Raw genomic sequence first — 18,968 nt, forward strand, 5'->3', positions numbered from 1 at the left:
ACAATGGAATTGGCATGGAGAAACGACAGTCAGGTTCAGCAGGGATCCTTAGTATATCTCAAGAAACCCCAAGTATCTGGGTCAAGGTACGAATTTTCAGCTCGACATGGTCGCGAAAAGGGCCTTTTGTGTTGCTTTGAATAAAGCTCATCGTAATACTGAGCGAACTCGCTCCTCTCTGTACAAACGCATGTCATCCATCGCGATCCACAGAACCCGTCCCAACCTGATCAATCCACCGTGTCGATATTTTCGCGGCTGAGCCGTCTATGTTACGACGAAATTATCAAACATCGCCATGAACAACGCTGTGGTGTGGTTCCCTGGGCTCACTTCCAACAAAGCAACAAACATCGAGGAAAGTCTGCGTTCGTCGGTCCACAGTTGTTGGTCAAGTGATTCATCTCGCCAGCGGTTGAAGCGAAGACGCTTGACTTTACGTCTATGAGCGCGGACTTCTACAAGGAGCCTCAGTAGAGCCAGTGTGGTGACCTGGGTCGCCGGCCAGCCGAGGCTAGTTGTCTTGGATGTGATGCCGAATTTGGGTTCGGCCGAAGAGTTGGACACTTCGTGGACCTCGACACTGATCAACCCGTAGTCGCAGACCCTATTTTGGAGATCAGAAAGCAGACCTATCTCCCGGATGTATTTCTTTAGGATCGTGAAGCTGTATGTGGAAAAGCATCTGAGCGCGTCGGGGTTTGCTCGGATCCATGGCTGGATCTCTTCGGGTTTCATTCGCTTCATGATGGCGAGTTGAAGCTCCACCGGCAGATTGTTGATTATTGGCATTGCTGCGCGTATCTTTGTGTGTGAATGCGAGGCAAATTTGGTCTGAGACAAGGATGTTCTCTTGTTGGCCGGGGTACTGTTGTATTAAGTATGCAGCGCTTTTGAGTCTCTTTGGACTTGCTGTGTCTCAGCCTGTTCCCTCGTGTATGCGATGGAGGTCTGAAGAGAGACGAATAGTGGCAAGAGGAAGGAATGCCTTAAGACAAGTAAACTTTCTTCTGTCGGCAGAGAGATGTGTTCCAGGACATGCTGCGAGGGAGATGAACTACCTTGCCGTCCAAAATTAGGCTCTGCCCAACCCGTGATCCATCACGGTTCTAGAAAGGTGGTGAACTCTCCTCTCTGGGTGACAGACATCATCTGCTCCTAGCCGTGCCTTGAGCATCCTTGCAGACGAGCATGGGATCTGGAAACAGAGAAAATGTATCCTAGACCTACGCTGGTTCAGAGCTACCCTATCTCCAACTTCCAAGTTCGAAGAGTCTTATTTCAGGCTGTTGATGCATGTCAGTCATTGGGAGGCCAGGAGCTTGACCGCAAAAGTTATCAACTTAATCCGATCTCCGAGCTCCCGAACTTATTTTCCAGTGATGTACCCTACCTATGAGATACAGATTTGTGAGGGATCCTTGCGATCTCACTTGAGTTGCCAGCATCTGCTAATGACATCCCATTTTGCAAGACCGCGGCCTCTACTCCTGGCAGCTCGCACCTTCAGCCGGACTTTTTGATGAATTAACAAGGGAGATATTTTTGCCCTGTCAAACTCCGGTAGTAACCCCAACCACGGCTTAGATTGACAGTGCGATCTGAAAGATGGCTGAGTGTGTACGTTTCACTGACAAGCATAGTGAACTGAGTGTTATGATCCTCTGCCTGCCATTAGAAGAATCCTCCAACATTCTGCTTAATGATACATTTGATCTATAAACGCCTCCGTCTTTACCCATACATAGCTCATTGAGATGACATAGTCAATGAAAGCTCGAACCGACGATATATGGCCCCAACGAGCGCGAAACCTCAAGATGAAGATATTGCTCAAAGAAACATGAAGTCTAGTATGAAAAACAATGAGATATTCAATCCAGTTGATGAGGTGCCCACAGGACAGATCCTGTTCCTTGAACTTCATGGTACCAATTCTGTTCAGTTTGGCACCAAGTCCAAAATTTGTGAGATGAATCCGACTCAAATTCCCGTTGAGCAGGCCCAATGTCACTTTCGGACTTTACGGTAGGGCTGTCATTTGACACCTCCCCAGCCGCGGTCGGTCTTTGTTGCAGTAGCGGCTGATTACCTCTTCCACATCCTTGTTGCCTTTCAGAAGGCGCAGTTGTCTGCACTGTGACCTCTGAAAGAGACGAGAAAGAGATACAGGAACTGGAGCCGTGACCGTAAGAACCCGTGGTACTACCAGACGAGGGAGTGGACGAACTCGTGAGGGATAGTTGCTGCTTGGCCCCATGGTCCATTCGTTCTGTAGTGAATGCGTAAGATATTCTTGGGTAGGCCTTGCTCGGGATGGTTGACACATCTATGATTCGTCAATTCCTATGCCGTTCAGGGGTCTGCAGTTGACACTCACAAGTGTATAGATACGTTGGGTGCTTCCAGCAGGTCAATGTTTACTACAGCTGAGTTGGGTAGAACGGCTCTCCGATCTTGATTTGGGGAATGGGTATGAAGTCTGAAATAGTATTTGAGAAGAATCTATTTATTGGAAAGAATGGTAGACCCAGTGGGAATGGAACGAAGGAGTGGTATTAATCTCAGCCGCATTCGTCTGCCTTCCTCCCGGTAGTATTTATAAACCTACGGATTTTGGCATATAGCCGCCCCGTATGATATCGCGGCACAGTACCTGCGATGCGTCCATGGGAAAGATGGGGCTGACTGACAAAGGCAGCCACAAGTTCCAGAAATGAATATATGGGATGGACTTGCCGCATCTAGTCAATCACAAGTCTACTTAAGTTCACGTCACCTTTCACCGAGTCATTGCCATATTCTGCTATCCCCATGATGCTAGAAGTTTTCTAGCTTCTTAGGTACTTCTGCGAGGTACTTCTCAATCTTGATCATGATTGGTGTCAGGTAAGCAGGCATCCTGCTTGGGCTACCTCGTAAAACCCGCGTAGTCATTCCCTGATTCTGACTATGGCACAGTGAGGGAACATATCGACCTCTCTAATACCGACCAGCTTTAATAGACTCTCCTGACATCTCCTGATGGTCATATTGTGGATGGTAAGGCGGCCGCCTAGCAAGCTCAAGTATCTCCAAAAGCTCCAACGCTGGTCAAACGTGAGACATCTAGGCTTGGCCATTTCGGTGAGGAGTACGAGGCTGTTTTGTAATTACAATTATGGACATGGCTTGTAGAACACATGCGGAAACTGCAAGGAAGGAGCTTAGGTATTGATCCGAACGCCAAGGAGGGGTATTTGCTGGTATACCGCCTGCAGGTAAGCTCCACGTTCCACCAGATTTTGGAATTTCGGATGGAACGCTGCTCCGCCGACATCGATGTTATTGCGGCATTGGTGCCCAATGCCCCGACGTCCGATCCGAGCTGCGGAGGCAGCTTTACTTATCAGACAGCCTTCTGCTCCTCGCAACCAAAGCTGCTTGAGCCTCTTTCTCAGTATGGTCGCCTGCTCTCTGTTCTTGGCTCCCCGAGAACCAGTGGTCCAATAGCGCTCTTCATTGTCACCGACCGCCTCACGCTGAAGTACCACTTTCATGAGGATGAGGGAGGCGGAGTAGTTCGCCGGTGGAATATTCACATCGGTTGCCTTCTTTGCAAGCTGGCACTAGACGCATATCAATCGGCAACTCATATTGCTTGAACTTCGCCACAAGTGATAGTGTTGTCCCGTACATCGTTTGGGACATAAGTGGCTCACATATCCACGAATTTCCAATTTCAAATCCGCCGTGATAATCCGTGATTTTTCCTATGCAACCACGTTGTCTAGCCTCAACACGTTGTAACTAAGCACATCTGTACTTTGTTTCTATATCATTCGTGAGACCCGACCGCCACGACCTCGATCTTCCGTTTACTGACGGGCCTCGCATTTAAGGAACCCCTCTCTACGACAACGAGGACAAACAAAGACTGCAGATACTTTGACGTACCACGGCGACTGACGATCAACCCGACACCCAACACAGGGATATCCCTCTATGTTCATGTCGGTCACGACTTCATCATAGCGATTCCTCTCCCTTTCCTGTCACATAGCAGGTTAAAGGATTTTGGATCAGGCCAAGGTCAGCGAAAGTCTTTCTGATAGGAACTTCTGCGGTATGCCTCCAATACAAGACGTCAATGGACCGTCAAATTCATCAACTTCCGCATCGAGTCACGTACCAGCACACGAGCATGGTATAAATCAGAAAGACATACAGTCATCCAATCCAGGCCTCGACAACCCTTACAAGTTCGAGGCAATAGACCATAAGGGCATTGTTCACCCGCGAGTGGCGGTGCACGTAGGCGGCAGGAATCGTTCAATAGTCTCTCGCCGATTCGTCGAAGATCTCGGCTACCTGGCTTTGCCCCTTACTCCAACATTACGCTCACAGCTACGAGACGCAGAATACGGATTCGCCAAAATCGACCGATTTGTGTCTCTCAAAGTACATGGGGCTTTACCTGGAGCACCATTCTTGGACCTCAGCTTCGGAGTATTAAGCGAGGAGCATCAACTAGACGGTTTCGACATCTACATCGGCGAAGAAACACAAAAGCGAATCGGGCGTATACGAGGCGTTTCTACCAATAATACAGATTTAATGTGCAGAGCCACACGAGACTGGGAAAAGCTCGTGGCTCTCGGTACACCGGCCTATGGGAAGGAGAGACTGAACCTACAGCCGTCTTCTATCACCTCTGGCAGCAGTCAAAAGACGATGACGAAATGACATCGAGTCTGGAATATGAAGAAGCTGGACTGGTCAACAATGATTTGTTAAACGCGATACAAGAGCCGATCCTAGACTCAGTGGACTCCCATAGCGGTAGTGGAAGTGCCCTGGTCTCCACACCTCAAGGACCACCTCAGTCTTCTGTAACATCATCGACAGTGTCAAGCAAGGCATCGTCTTGCTCCACTCAGGCAAAATCCGTGTACCCGGTCAAGATCATATATGAGGAGTCCATCGATCGCCAGCTTCTCCCGCGAAACTACACGTCAAAGGCTCGCCGTATCTATACTGGAGCTCCTGATGTTTCTTAGCGGCTTTCATGTTTGGGAGGCTCTTTGCATCACTCTTTCATTTAAGTGTATAGGACGGACGGCATTAGGCATGATATTCAGGGCGTTAGTTGTTTTCTTCTCATAATCACCTCATGCTATGTACGATGTTGATATGGAACTATCAAGCTAGAGAGAACCTTCCCCCCACCCCCCAAACAACACAAAACGCGAGAGAGCGTCCAGAGGTCAAAAAGTCTTTTACGGAGTATCAAAATATCGGTCAACAGAACAGCATTCTAGTATAGAGCCCAGATACCTTATTCCGACTCAAGGATACAGTTTCGAACTATCTTGGGTCCTTGGTCTGTTCTTAGTGTTTTGCAGATCGCTGAGGTACTCGATGGTTACGGGTATTGTATTCGCTGTTTTTCTAAAACTCCAGTGGTGATTGTGAGAGAACTTTGGCTTCCTCTTAGAAGTGGATATGTACTAGACTTTGCTACCGACACGAGCAAGTATTCACTTTGTAGTATCACAGCCATGTATTTCGTTCTACGACTATGGATAGGAAACCTCTATCTTGATTCGACTCGAGACGCTCACCGGCAATGCGATGTATCGACTATTTGTTCAAGACGACATCTCAAAGCCGCTAACACACATTGGAAATGATCCTAGAAGTCTTTTGGAGATCGTATGAGCGAAGCTTGGTGCCTTCGCCAATCACTCGTTTCGTTCGAGCCCATAGGGGTTCTAAGCCTGGTGATGGATGTTCACACCAGCTAGTCTCGAATAACAACTTGAGCAGACGAAATTTTTTCAAAAATCAGACAGAATCTCAGCGCTACCACATCGTGTGGCTCAGTCCAGTTCCTTCGGACACCATATCCTCTTCCCTGTCTTCATGTCCTCGTGGTACCATAGCTGCTTGTCCTGGCTCCACGTCCAGAACTGATGCGACGGATCTGCGTTGAAGTCCTTGAAAGACTGGCTTTCAGTCTCATCAAAACGGAGTTCCGATCTGTCGCTTGTCGTTCTGCAAAGATTCCAGCCGCACGACCGAGATGTTATAGATTGCGACTTAGATTCCAGATTCATGTCAACTACCTTATTGACCAAAGTCCAGCCATCCCCCTCTTTCTCGTCCGTACATGTCCGACTCCGAGACAATAAATCTCTAATATTCTGAGCATCTGTTCTGTTGCCATGCTCAAACGCCGTGTGGTTCGTTTCGGCTTTGTTACTTAATATTCCGATGTGGGCTTTCGTGGTGGGAGGAGAGTTCGCGAGGGAGGGGCACTCAAAGCTGGAAGGATGAGTGGATGGAGTGCCCCCTGATCGTACATCACTTTCGGTGAATGTTGAGGACCTGGGAAGAGTTGAATAAGACTGGTCCAAAGCTTCTACGTGCTCCTCTGGTGGAAAAAACGTTGTACTACTGTGTTCTCCGTGAACATGTACGGAGGTCGTCGTAATTCGCTCAGAAGGGTTCTTGGCCCAATGTCGCAATGTGTCATCCTGACAATACCTGTCTATTGAAGGTGAGCTGTTGAGATACAGCCTTTCTCGAGCAGATAACTTACCTGACGGCATGACATGGCAGTTCAAGCAATGAACTCTGGGCTAAGTTTGCGTTACTAGGTGGCTGACAATACGAATTGAGGATTACAACGGCGTGATATTCCCGAGGGAGCGAATCGAGAGGTTGTTCAATGCAAGTAAAAGTATGGTTTCCGAGATGGAAAGAACTTTGAGACTCAGGAAACAATGCTCCCGCCTAGTTTAAGAGCAAGAGCGATACCCAAGTTCATGAGCGCTTAGATATCCATCTCCAACGATCTCGACATAGTTACTAGGAGCCATTGACCAATCTGAATCTGCACCTTCGGTAAGCAAAACAATAATGGCTGGGCATGAGTACAACCGCGTTACAGGACGTGTCATGCTGTCATCAGGCGACCAAGGATGTGCAACAACCACAATGAGTGTGAGACAACAGCCTTAGACTGGTTTGGCAAATAGATAGCTGCTCATCTGACGTGGCGTACACGGATTTGTTTCGAGTGGAATTTCCAATTCAAGGAGGGGCTGAGCTGCACTGTTATGCAGCTTCACCCAATCGCGTATGCAGGTCTCAATCTCTTGTCATTTTGGGGAGCATGCTATCGGCAGCCTGCTTCTTCATGCCCCTCCGAAAGGAGGAGTGATGGACGGCTTTGAACTTTGCTGGGTTTGGGCACTTGAGTAAGGAAATCTGCCCAAAATGAGGTCAGAAGAAGTTGGGAACTTTGTGCGGAATAGGAAGGGGTTCAGTATTGGCTTAGTATGACGCTGATAGCTTTCACCCTCGCAGAAACCCACCTCACTCCACCTTGATGACCGAAGCTGGACTTAGTTCGATATCAGGAGATGTTCAGTAGCAAGGCAAGTAAGTACCATTTATGCCATTATTGGCAATGGCGCGTCAAGACTACGTGCAAGCTCCATCTGGCGGCTCCTGCGGTTACAAACACAAGGCGCGGTCTTGGAATTCTATCCCCTGTCTCGCTGCCTTGTCTTTGCCCAATTATCCCCAGGACCCCGTTACATGTGTTTTAGGGTGGTCTGTATTAGGCGTAGACGTGCTCTAGAGGGATGATATACAGTGAGCCATATCAATGCAGATGCATGAACAGTACGCCTTGTCATAAGAGGGGATCCTGAAAAGAGCCTCGCCTTATGGCGGACCATGACATTGATACTTGTACTTGCTACCACCGGTCAATGGAATGTAATTTCAATTCCATTCAAGCAGTACCGGGCTTGTCGGCATTACGGTACCTGCCCGCTTTCGCTGGAGAACTCATTGGAACCTCTTATCCGATCTTCTTTAAGACTCCGCCTGTGATATCTGAGATATTGAGCCTCCCAGCTGGTCTGGGGATCTTTCCAACCACTCAAGCTCCCACTGCTATGTGGGGTCACTGTCCAGAGACTGTTCGAAGTTCACCATCAGAGTCGCTACTGTCATACATCCGCCAGTTTGTCACCGTTCATTCTCTTTTCTTCCTCTCTTCTTTCTATATCCAGTCGGTTTACATCCTCCATTGGGAGCAAAGAATCTTGATTCTTTTGCTCGTTTTCTCTTATCTACCGCCAAGAACCAAAGAATGCCTCCACACATCGTCTGGAGCAACCTCGACGCTAAAAGAACCACGAGGAGGCAGAACAAAGTTTGGATTCAATCGAAGGAGCGTTGGGCGGAGCTGTGATAATGCGAGGAAACTGTATTAATGATGGGGCCTATCTAGCTGGAAGAAGACGTCTGTTGATCCCGATCGTGCCGCAAACCCACGAGGACAATCCAGCGTCGTCGCGCTCTGAGCAGAGAGTGCCAAGTTCCAGATCCAACATTCTGGAACGCAACCGAGAAGCTCACGATGGACACGGGACGACTCCGTCGAACCAAGCTCTTAGCCACGTCCAATCCGCACTCTTCTCATCCTCCAAGTCAGGCTCACAAGAAGCACCGAAACATCACACTCTCCAAACGAAACGTCCGACACAAGCTTCAGCAAGTAGCAGGAAATACGAAGACAAACCTCAAGATGTCTCGAGACCACGCGCCATCAACAAGAAACCGAGCTCTACCAAGCCCCTGCCGGGAACCATTACATTGACGAACTCGGAGCGCCGAAACAAGCAAACTCACAATGCCAGAGGCCTGATACCGTCGGTTCCGAAGCGGAAGTTTGAGTCTTACGACAACGACGAAACTCTGGAGATACTACCCGAGTGGCAAAGGTCTCCTTTTCAGCAAAGTCTCCCGAACGTCAGAGTTCCTACCACAACTTCATTTCAGGATGTTTCCTCGTTGATAGGGATACCGGCAACACAAATACACCTAGACGTTCTATCTCTAGAAATTTGTCAGGAAGACTTCACTACCTTACTTACCTCCGTCACTACCGTTTTCGACTCATCTTGTTCAAACACCATCATTACCCAGAGTAGGGCCAGACAGCTTGGCCTAATCATCCTGCCAAGTCCCCCTTCGCACCCCTTCGAGAGGATTGCCACTCCTCACGGCTACTTCGACCCCGAGGAGTTCGTCATGGTAACTGCCAGAATTCAGTGGCTAGGGAAGACCATTTACACGACTTGGTCCATAGCCGTAGTACCAGACGACTTCCAGAGACCAGAAGGGGCGGATCTCATCGTGGGTGCCAAGATGCTCCAAGCTATGCAGATAGAAGGAGTGGGGAAGAGCCTATGCGATCTCATCGATGTCCAGCAGAGGCGACTTCGTGTTGCTTATCCATGGAGTTCTTCAGACCCGCTTATTGACAAAAGAGGTGAGAACCGTAGCAAGACGCGGGACATGGCACGACTAATAGTAACAGGACGTCTGTCGGAAATGCGAGGTCCAGTCCCTCAAGAAGCTGGAGACGCCAGCCTTCTAAACCCGAACTCATATCCACCGGGCCAGCCCTCGGCGAGCAGTGTTCATAGCGGTGTTGCATCTTACACATCGACTGATGCGGCCCGGAAGACCAACACTCCGACGACGTCGGTCTCTGCGATGCCACCTAGCCGACTTCCAAAGCCAGCCATGACAGATTCAAATGCGTATGGAGTTGATAAGCCGTCAGGTTTCAACGCCGTCGATAGAGGACAGGATCAGCAAGTGTACCAACACCCCGTGGTGCATAATGGACATTTCCCAGGCCACAAAGCACCCTTTGAAGGCGCTATGCAAGCGTCTCTTGACCAATTTCTCATCTATGATGGTGGTGCTGCTTCTGGCCCTGCGGGCATCAGTACACAGCCGGCTTATCGGAACCTCGAAGAAACTCTATCCCTGCCGGCAACGGTTAACAGCCCTTATAATGCCAGCCCCCAGGCGGCTCCCGACTTCACAACATTCGGGTGGGGTCCTGCGGGATATCATTCGAAGTGGGACTCAGGAGATGGTCAGCAGTAGTTCCAATGGAAGGCACTCCATCAACACGATCGGCAAACCTCAAGGAAGCACGGAATGGTTATCGATGTGTCAAATCTGCAGACACCTAAGCATCTTTGGAAACAACATCAAATGTTAAGAACACCCCCATCGGCAATTTAGAGGTCGTATCCTGCGTCCTCGTTTGAGGTGTTCCATATCTCGCCTCTGTCACATGCAGGAGCTCGAGCAATTCTTTAGATCCGTTGTCCCACAACAGACCACATGCTGTCAGCATGTGGTCTGTCGTGGCACTAGACCGAATCCCTTCTTGGTTTTTATGAAATCCCTATGTCTACTTCTGCGTTTCTCGTTGTATTATACTTGGCACCAAAGACTCTACTCATCAACTTCTAAGAGGGCGGGATGATTCTTTGCTACGTTCCTTCGTCAAGAACACATGTCTCCCTCATCATTACGAATGATATATCTGTTATTTCCTTGGTATATCTGTCATGTCTGTAATGATGTCAACACTGGGAGGGAATTTGATCCGCTTGTTTTACGTTTCAGTAGTCTCGTATTTAATTTTCATATGAACCAAAAACTGGTAATGTTTTCCTCGCAAACATTTGACCGTGGTTATGTCAAAGTTGCTGTATTCAAGTATTTATAAGTCACCAAAGAAGCCCAATGTCCGCTTGGAACAAGACGATAACCCTTCATCACCTCTATCTATAGAGCTTAAGTATGAGTGAAGACTGACTACCTTAACTCATCATCGAGTGTTGCTGTGTGAAGGAATGAAGTCGCTATACTGGACACTTTCTGACTCAGCAAACGCCAGCTCCAGAAACAACGTTTCAACCCGCATCGACAAGCTTTCCCCAGATCGTCCCAAGGACCACTGAAACAACTTGCCCCTGCTTCGTACCCGTCGGCAAGCGGCAAGCGTCGATCCTTCCTGACATCGTGGTTCTGATACCCACCTAGTGATCTGTGTTATTTTGATACGTTTTGAATGGGGGGGATCAGCCTCGGCTCATTCCACAACACCATGACGGGGAAGGTTCTCCCAAGGGCACGGGATCTTGAGGCACAGTCAAAGCCGGTCCGGGCCGCATGTGGTCTTTGCCATTGACCCGTCTGTGCCACTGCCTCATCATATAGTCGATTTGTCACTCAGGGGATACGGATAGTGCGATGAAGTATGCCATAAGACAGAATGTTCTTTTCGTTTTCCCAGAAGCCTATGGCCTATGATGGACGTTTATGCTGTGAGGCGATTAAACAAGAAGAAATATCTTCCCGCGCCTCCTTGATCCAAACGCCAGGACTTGTTAAAACGAGGTTTGGTCGTTATCATTAAGGACGTCGTTGGAAAGCAGGATGGGAAAGGACCACCCGGAGTATCATGAATAAGCAATAGGACCTTGTGGTCGTGTTTGTTTTCCTCCACCATCCCCTGTATCTGCATTAGGTATGCATTGTGGTTCGATCATGCTTTGCGTCGAAAGCGTTTGGGTATTCGAATTTGCACTGGGGTTGCGTTTAAGTTGTCGGTTCAGCCTACTCACGCATCTTCACGTAGTTGCTAGGGAAGATGCCGTGTCTCGTTCCAATCATCCCGGTCCTATTGTGAATGTTAGCTTTGGACCTGCAAAATAAAGAAATGCTCTTTCACATACCACCAATCAGTTTCGCTCTCGGTCTTCTTCAGCACCGTGATAACGTCGCCCTTCTTGAATCCTAGATCACCAGGCTGGTCGGCATCGAATGTAAACAGCGCAACAGCTTCGTTCTTCTTGAGCATGGCCGCCTTGCCCGTGAAATTTGGCTTGGGAGCAGCCGGTCTACCAGGAGGACCGGTCTTCTGGTCGTTGAGGCCGTAGCTGGGCGATGGGTTGTCTCTGTAGACGTAGTCGTCATTACCTCTTGAGGCAAATGTGTTGGAGCGTGAGACTCCAGTGTTGGAACGCGAAACTCCACCAAAACCACCTCCAGCAGGTCTGTCATAGACGTCGTCTTGCCATGTACTGGATCTCTTGGGTCCTCCAAACTCGCTGGCGCCACTGTCTCCACCACCGAAAACACTGCTGCGGTTGTTGTTTCCAAACTCTCGGCTGTTGTTGCCGTTCCAATCGTCCTGACCCTGGCCCTGATCGTAAACGGGAATGTCGTTGTACATGGAATCGTTGGCCTGACCAGTGCGGCCGGCATTGAAGGCGCGCGAGTTGAGGATGTTCATCAGGGGAGCGGCCTGAGGCGGGGAGCGAACGCTGCCGGTCAAGATCTGGGCGGCGGTGTAGCGGGTGCCGTAAAGCTTCTCGTTGGCGTCACGGCGCTCGATAATAACGGAACCCTCCAGAGACACACCGGCGAAAAGACCCTTGGTCTTGGAGTAGGAGAAGATACCAGCAACGCTCTTCAGCGAAGCGGCACCGGCGGCCTCGGCGTTGCGGCCCACAGGACCAGCGGCGATGGAAACGTTTCCACCGAGCGTAAGCGAACCAGCCTGCGCAAACGTCTTGACGGCGCTCGCATCGTTGAGAATGAAGACGAAGTCGGTCAACTCAAAACCAATCTGTCCACCAAATCCCGCACCTGCCGTACCTATGGCGCTTGGCGCACTCCATGAACCATCAGGAAGTCGCGAGACGACAAGGCCGCTACCGAAGCGACCGGAACCGAGGAAACCGGCCTTGAGGACGGTGAGAATTGCGAGACCCTAATTGCACACATTATCGATTAGTATCGTATCGGCTTGGGGGGTGATGCCGTGAGCGGTGGGAGAGCCTCTGGGCATCGAACGCGCCAAGGCAGGCGGGGAATGGCAGATCGCGGGGTGGGAAATATGGCTCACCTTCGCGTTGGCGAGGACGGAGGGAGGAATAATCTTGTCGGGGCTGAAGGCTTGACGAGGGTCGATGAACGACGTCAGGATCTTGCCGCACTTTTTGCATTCCGCTGTTATGGTTTGGTCAGCTCATCTCTTGCGACTGAACAGGATGACGGGTGCGGAGCGGGATCACCGGCACCAGCCAAAAAATAATGGGCGGACTTACACGCCATAGACGACGGGAGCGGGTTGTGGAGGCCCATGCTGACGGTGTAGCGAGGGGTCGAGAGAGAGGAATTATGATTGAGTCGGACTTTGTTCCCTCAAGATTCGGTCGGGGAGGAAGAAGGAGTTGAAAAGTTGTCGAGTATCGGAGGTGAAGAGAGGGAAAGAAGAAAGAGAGACACGAAAAGGCGAAAGCGTGTGCCTGGGATTGCGATTAGGTATCCGTAGGTCAAGTAAGGTAGGTATTACGGATACGGTTTCTTGGGGATCCTTCCTCGTCCACGGTTCCCGCAGTAAAGTACCTAAGGTAGCTGCGTGCACCCACACCTCCACGTAATTAACGATTTAGTGGGGTTGTCCCGCGATAGGTGAGGATGAGAGCCGCCGAGAGGCCTGCGCCTCTTCTTAAGTTCTTTCCCTCGTCGGTTGCTATGTGCCGTGAGCTCTGCTTTGCTTTTCCCCTAGTGACATTAGGCACGTTTTGTTAATCTAAGTAATCCCGTTGGGCTTGGCGGATGGAAAGTGTCCCGGCAAGAAGGAGAATGGGCATCAATTATTGTTTTTCTTTCCTGCTTCTTGCTTTTAAGCTTTCATGGCTTTTCAGCCGAACTCTCGTATCGGACGACGCAGGTTCATCAAACAAACGAAGCGCAGTAACTTGTCGATATCCACTTGAGCGCGTCATCTCAGCTAGCAGCAGCTTTCAAATCATTAATACTTCTTCTCGATGCCAGGTGACATACCCCATCATTATCTCCGGGCTGGGATAGCCGGAGCAAAAATTCGAGAAATCACGGGCCAAGGACCGGGGGGAGCTTGGTATAAGCTGGGCTCTGGCTGCTCTGATGAGGCGGCGCAAAGGAGGCGTGACCTGGACGCAGTGAGGTAATTCGCGGGGTACTTCTGTCTGGTTGGGTTCGGCGCCAGTGTGGCGCAGGCCACTGACGCGCAACCCCCACCGGCAAGGATGGCGTTCCGAGCAGCGCGAGCCCACACCAGCGGGCAGCAGCGACCTGACGCCTCGGCCGCGCAGTGACCACCTGCTGCTGACGGGACTGGCAGTGGACCACCCGGCTCCAGTCCCATCCGCGCAGTTCCAGCAGTTCCAGCCTCGTCTTTGTAAGGAAAGACGCACCGGCCCCCGAAACCTCCGCCGTCATTGGTTTCGCCGCCAGAATCGACCGTTTTCACAACTTCATCCTCAAACCTCACGAACCACGAACTACCAACCACAAACCATCGCGTACCACATCCGACTTCTCTCCTCCTCCAACGCAGCAGCCATCGTTAAGGAGGACTGCCATAACATCGACGAGGAACAGTGCAGCGTTAGACCGTTGCATAGTCGTCTCCCAACGACTGCAACCACAAACCACCCACAGGGACCGACGATCTCGCACGCGCGGCAACTCGCCATAAGCCTCAGCGGCGAGAAACGACACCCAGAAAACAACCCGCACTTTCCGGATCCTGGGATTTACTTCGCCACCGCCGGTCTTCTTCAAGTGCCATCGAAGAAATTTTGTACCCCTATTTTCCTGAGGAAAACAGAAAGAAAACCCTGCCAAAATGTCAGAAGCCTACGAGCGCGAGCGCCAAAACAACGCCCGTCTCGATGAGCTCTCAGCAAAGGTATCCGCCCTCAGAGGCGTGACCGTCGACATCTACGACAATGCGCGGGCCCACGAGGTCATCGACAGCACGGTACGTTCTTCTCGTAACCTTCTCTTTCGCTTCACTTTCCTATTCCCGAACCCCCTTTTTTCGACAGTCCGTTGGCAAAAATTCTCTTGGTATTACATGATGAGGAACATTGGTCCGTGTTTCGGAGGCAGCCTCAAGACCTGCTGCTTGACGACAGAACCAGCACTTTGTGCAACTCTGACCCCTACCATCCTGCCCACATTCTGGCCATCAAGTCATTAGTCTTTTCTTGAGATAGGTCACTGACGATTTGTTGCGACTGTCTAGTCCGAGACCTTTTCTTCCATGTCGACTCAGCTCAAGGGCTCCGCCGGCCGGTTAACCCGCATGGCCGCGTCTGGAAACAAGGTCGCCATCCTCAAGCTGTCAGGCATCATCATTGGCATTTTTATCGTCCTTTACTACATCGCCAAGCTATTCTTCTAAAGAAAGCGAAATCAAAACATACTACATTTACGACAAGCAGGTAGAGATCTGCACACAGCAGGCGGAAAGGTCAATGACAAGTACGGCCGCAGAAAGGGAGAACTGAGTTTTTCTCGTATTTAAACAACGGAGTAAAGGGGGAGGCCCAATCCGACATCGGGGCCTCGGCATCAAACATGAAGGGAAACAAACATAACGGGAGTATTCAGATATATGATGGGCGTGGATGTTCAAATACCCTGCGCATGGAATCGGAGTTTGGGGGGTAGCACGGCGGCGACTGATTGTATCAACACTAGCAGCAAACTTGAGCAAGGCGCGCGCACATTTGTTTTAAACGGTTTGAGATTCGGAGGTTTCCATCTTTTGCTTCAAAGTTTCTGGTAAATTCTTCATCTATGACGCTTTTGCAATTGAATTACAGATGCCATGAGACTCTCATTCTCTCATTTCCCCCTGCCTCCTAAGCATATCGTCACGTTTTTCGTCGAGTGTCTATGTGCCAAAACGTAAATGATAGGCCCTGAGATAGGTCGCGAAATAGCGTTCTACCCCTTGAGACCTATGCCGCCCATCGTGTGCTCGCAATTTACTGCATTTACTGCCAAACGTTGGAGAAAAGGTCCTCGCTGCCGCCTCCGATAGGCTTTGCTGAACCAGAGCCGGCGGCGGGCTCGGTGCTGCTCGTCCATCCGCCAAACTCCTCGTCCGCCGCAACCTTGGGTGCGGCACTGAAGCCTCCAGACGCGCCAGGGACAATCGGTGTGTTGGCGAATGAGTTGGAAGAGAGGCCTCCAGAGGAGCCCCATCCGCCAAAGTCGCCTCCGAGGGAAGGCTTGGGCGCTTCCGCGGCCTTGGGGGCGGCGGGTGCAGCGGCAGCCGTGGTCGTGTCGGGCGTGCTCCAGGCGTTGGAGCCCCAGACGTCGGATCCAGACCAGTTTCCTGAGCTGATTGTGCTGGTGGCGGCCGGGGTGGGAGCGGGAGAAGGTGCCTTGGGTTGGGAGAGGTTGAATACGGAGCTGGATGCGGGAGCAGGGGAGGGTTTGCTGGGGGCGGCGGCGGGTTGGGAGGGAGCGGAGAGGTCGAATAGGTCTCCCATGGAAGACGTCGGCTGAGCGGGCTTAGGCTGGGCCGCAGCCGGGGCAGGGGAGCTGGACCAGCCAAATCCGCCGAAGCCGCTGTTGGACGGCTGCTTCTGGTGCGCAGCGGGCGCGGGTGCCGCTGCGGGCTTGGAGTCGAAGAAGCTTCCGCCGCTGAGACCTCCAAAGGCGCTTGATGATGATGCAGGTGGTGGTGATCTCGTGCTGCTCACTGGGCTTGACAGGCTCGCGAAAGGGTCTGCCGCGGCAGGCTTAGGGCTGGTGGTGCTGTTGGAGAAGCTGAGGCTGCTGAAAGCGTCGTTCATGCCACCAAAGGACTGCTGCTGCTGGTGACCAAAGGTTGGCGAGGGCATGCCGCCGAACGCGCCGCCTTGAACCTGGTGCGCTTGTTGCTGCTGCTGGGGTTGCGGCCGCGGGGCAGAGGCGTACAGAGACAGAATGGATTGCTTGAGGTCTGGCCTGGAGGGTCCTCCCATTCCTCCGGTGTTGCTGGTGCTGGCTGGTCGAGGGGGGGCGGCGGGCTCACCGAAGAAGTCCAAGCCCAAGAGAGAATCCTTGGTGCTCGTGGCCTTGGGAGGAGCGGGATCGGATTTCAGGGGGACCTTACCAGGCTGGGGGCCGGCGGTGCTCGCTCTGGGGATGGGATCATCGCCGCCGATAAGATCGATTTGCGGCTGCGGGGCAGCGACGTTTCTGGGGGGCGCGGCGGACTTGCCGACCGAACTCTTGCGAACCGATTCTCTGCGCTCGACGTTCTGCTTCTCCTTAACCAGGCTCAGAGGCACATCGTCGTCACCGTCTACGTCGAGGCTGGCAGGGTCGGGAATGGGGCCGTCCATTGTCCATCTCTTGAGCTCGTACTTGGTGCGGATAAAGTTCTCAATCTTGGATTCCGAGGGGACGTGGCCGGGCGCCAGCTTGGCCTCCCAATATTTGTTCGCGCGCGCATTACCCCAGCTGAGGATGCTTCGAAGTTGCTCGTCGGTCCAGGAATCGAGATCGACAGACTTGACTCTGCTAATGTGCGTACCCATGCCACGGTGAATGCCTGAACACCGGATGCAGATAAAGACACCGAGGTTCCAGCTGGCCCATCGCGGGTCTGCAATCATGATGTAGTCAGCGGGAGTCCTAGATCAAATTAGGAATCAAATTGCCTCAGACTTACGCTTGTTCTTCTTGCAATCGGAGCATACTTTGTTGCACTCCAATTTCAAGAGGCTCTTGATGGTTTGCTGGTTTTGGGCCGCTCTCTCGGCGGCGGGATTGGGCGGTCTTCTAGACATGGTGGCCTTTGATCGCTTTGTGGGAGGTGGACGGCGGGAGGTGATGGAGGGAAATTGAAGAGATGTTTCAACGGGCGGCTCTTATTTCGTTGTGGCGGCAGGTGTAGTCGGAGAAAGGGGGATGCAGCGCAAGATCGCAAAGTTGACAACCTGGACCTTGAATGTCGTGGGCCTGTGATTAATATTATGAATTGCCTACAGACTCCACGCGGCGCTGATACCGGCCAGGTAAGGGGCAACTGGGGTCGAGACCGTAGAATTCGTCCCTGCCTAAGGCAGTGATGACGGCAGTGGAGGTGGGGTCCTCAGACTGTGGTGACATGCTTTGGCAGGTGCCTGCGGTTCAGTGGCAGGTGCCCACACATTGCAAGTCGGTTGCGTCTAAGTCTCGAGGTCAGTTAGTCGATATTAATTAAGTCTTCACTCAATGCATCCTCTATGACAAAAACCCAGCCATTGTCTCCTTTCATGAGATGTTCAATTTTCCAACAGATCTAGAGAATCTCAATGGTGTATGTCTTCACTGCAGTAAAAGATCTCGACGCTTGAGGACGCCGCGAAGGCTTGGCCTACAGCATTCTTGCGCTAGGTTCATGTGAAGGCAGTCTGGAAGAAAGAAGGCGATGCGCGGAAGAACTCAGAGATAAGATAAGAAATCAGACACTTGACCCGTTTCTACATTATAGAGCTAGCAGGTTCTCGATGACACTCCGCTGAAATTCGTTGGGTTATCACCTCGATGACCTTCAGTAGGTCGGAATCACGTAAGCCTTAGAATAGGCAGCGAGGACTTGCTTCTTCCGCCGTCGAAATATAGTAGCTGCCTCAATGCAGGATGACGAAAAGTGCAATTATGATGGTCGTTGAAGCCAAGCTGGCCATTACTGGCCTACATACTATATGGACACATACTCTTCTACTCAATTGGTGTGGTCTAATATAAGATCAGCACTTAGAACTTGAGCGTGGGAGAATCGACTCAAGACCACTTCAATCTAGCAGAGGCCTTGCCCATTCTCTCTCTCCCACATATATGTACCCCGGCCTGCGAAATATCATGTCAGTTTCTAGTCAGTCATCCGTCAATAACAGCAATTTGACATGTACTAAATGTCTATAACGGTAGTGTCTACTTCTTATACCGGTATCGGAATTGGGCAGAATGAATAGATATTCCGAGATGAGCAGGTTTTGTCAAGACCATCCAGGTTTCCCTGGTTCTCTCACGAGAACATAATGGCTCATCACCACCTTGATGGACCATCCAACGGCAAGGGCGCCAGCAGATCTCGTCTCGGACCTGCAACAGCACCCAAAATCACCTCACTGTGCCACGTCGTGTGGGTTGCAGTCCGCCTGGAAGCTCAGCGCTCCTCCAATCGAGGACACGTCGGCAGCGCTTGCTCCAAGCAGCATGGATGGCTGCAAACATGTCGCAGAGCAAAAAAGGCCGGAGCAAGTAAACCA

The 18,968-nt window shown here is 51.2% G+C and overlaps 3 protein-coding genes across 3 annotated transcripts; 1 reads left to right on the forward strand and 2 right to left on the reverse strand.

The window, feature by feature from the left end:
- Positions 1-11,566: 11,566 nt before the first annotated feature.
- Positions 11,567-13,023, reverse strand: N0V96_006414 (uncharacterized protein; the record flags this gene model as incomplete). Its single annotated transcript, XM_053190728.2, has 3 exons — positions 11,567-12,649; positions 12,785-12,888; positions 12,987-13,023. The coding sequence occupies 3 exons, from the start codon at positions 13,021-13,023 to the stop codon at positions 11,567-11,569; spliced, it is 1,224 nt and encodes a 407-aa protein (XP_053051646.2).
- A 1,531-nt stretch (positions 13,024-14,554) lies between these two features.
- N0V96_006415 (uncharacterized protein) lies at positions 14,555-15,115 on the forward strand (the record flags this gene model as incomplete). Its single annotated transcript, XM_053190727.2, has 2 exons — positions 14,555-14,689; positions 14,957-15,115. The coding sequence occupies 2 exons, from the start codon at positions 14,555-14,557 to the stop codon at positions 15,113-15,115; spliced, it is 294 nt and encodes a 97-aa protein (XP_053051645.1).
- Positions 15,116-15,713: 598 nt separating this feature from the next.
- On the reverse strand, positions 15,714-17,501 carry AGE2 (ARF GAP with effector function(s); the record flags this gene model as incomplete). The annotated part of the gene is made up of 2 exons (XM_053190726.2): positions 15,714-17,317; positions 17,384-17,501. 2 exons carry the CDS (start codon positions 17,499-17,501, stop codon positions 15,714-15,716), a joined length of 1,722 nt encoding a protein of 573 aa, XP_053051644.2.
- Positions 17,502-18,968: the final 1,467 nt, after the last annotated feature.

The sequence above is a fragment of the Colletotrichum fioriniae genome, assembly GCF_027942845.1.
Source record: "Colletotrichum fioriniae strain IMI 355084 chromosome Unknown scaffold_7, whole genome shotgun sequence".
Lineage (NCBI taxonomy): Eukaryota > Fungi > Ascomycota > Sordariomycetes > Glomerellales > Glomerellaceae > Colletotrichum > Colletotrichum fioriniae.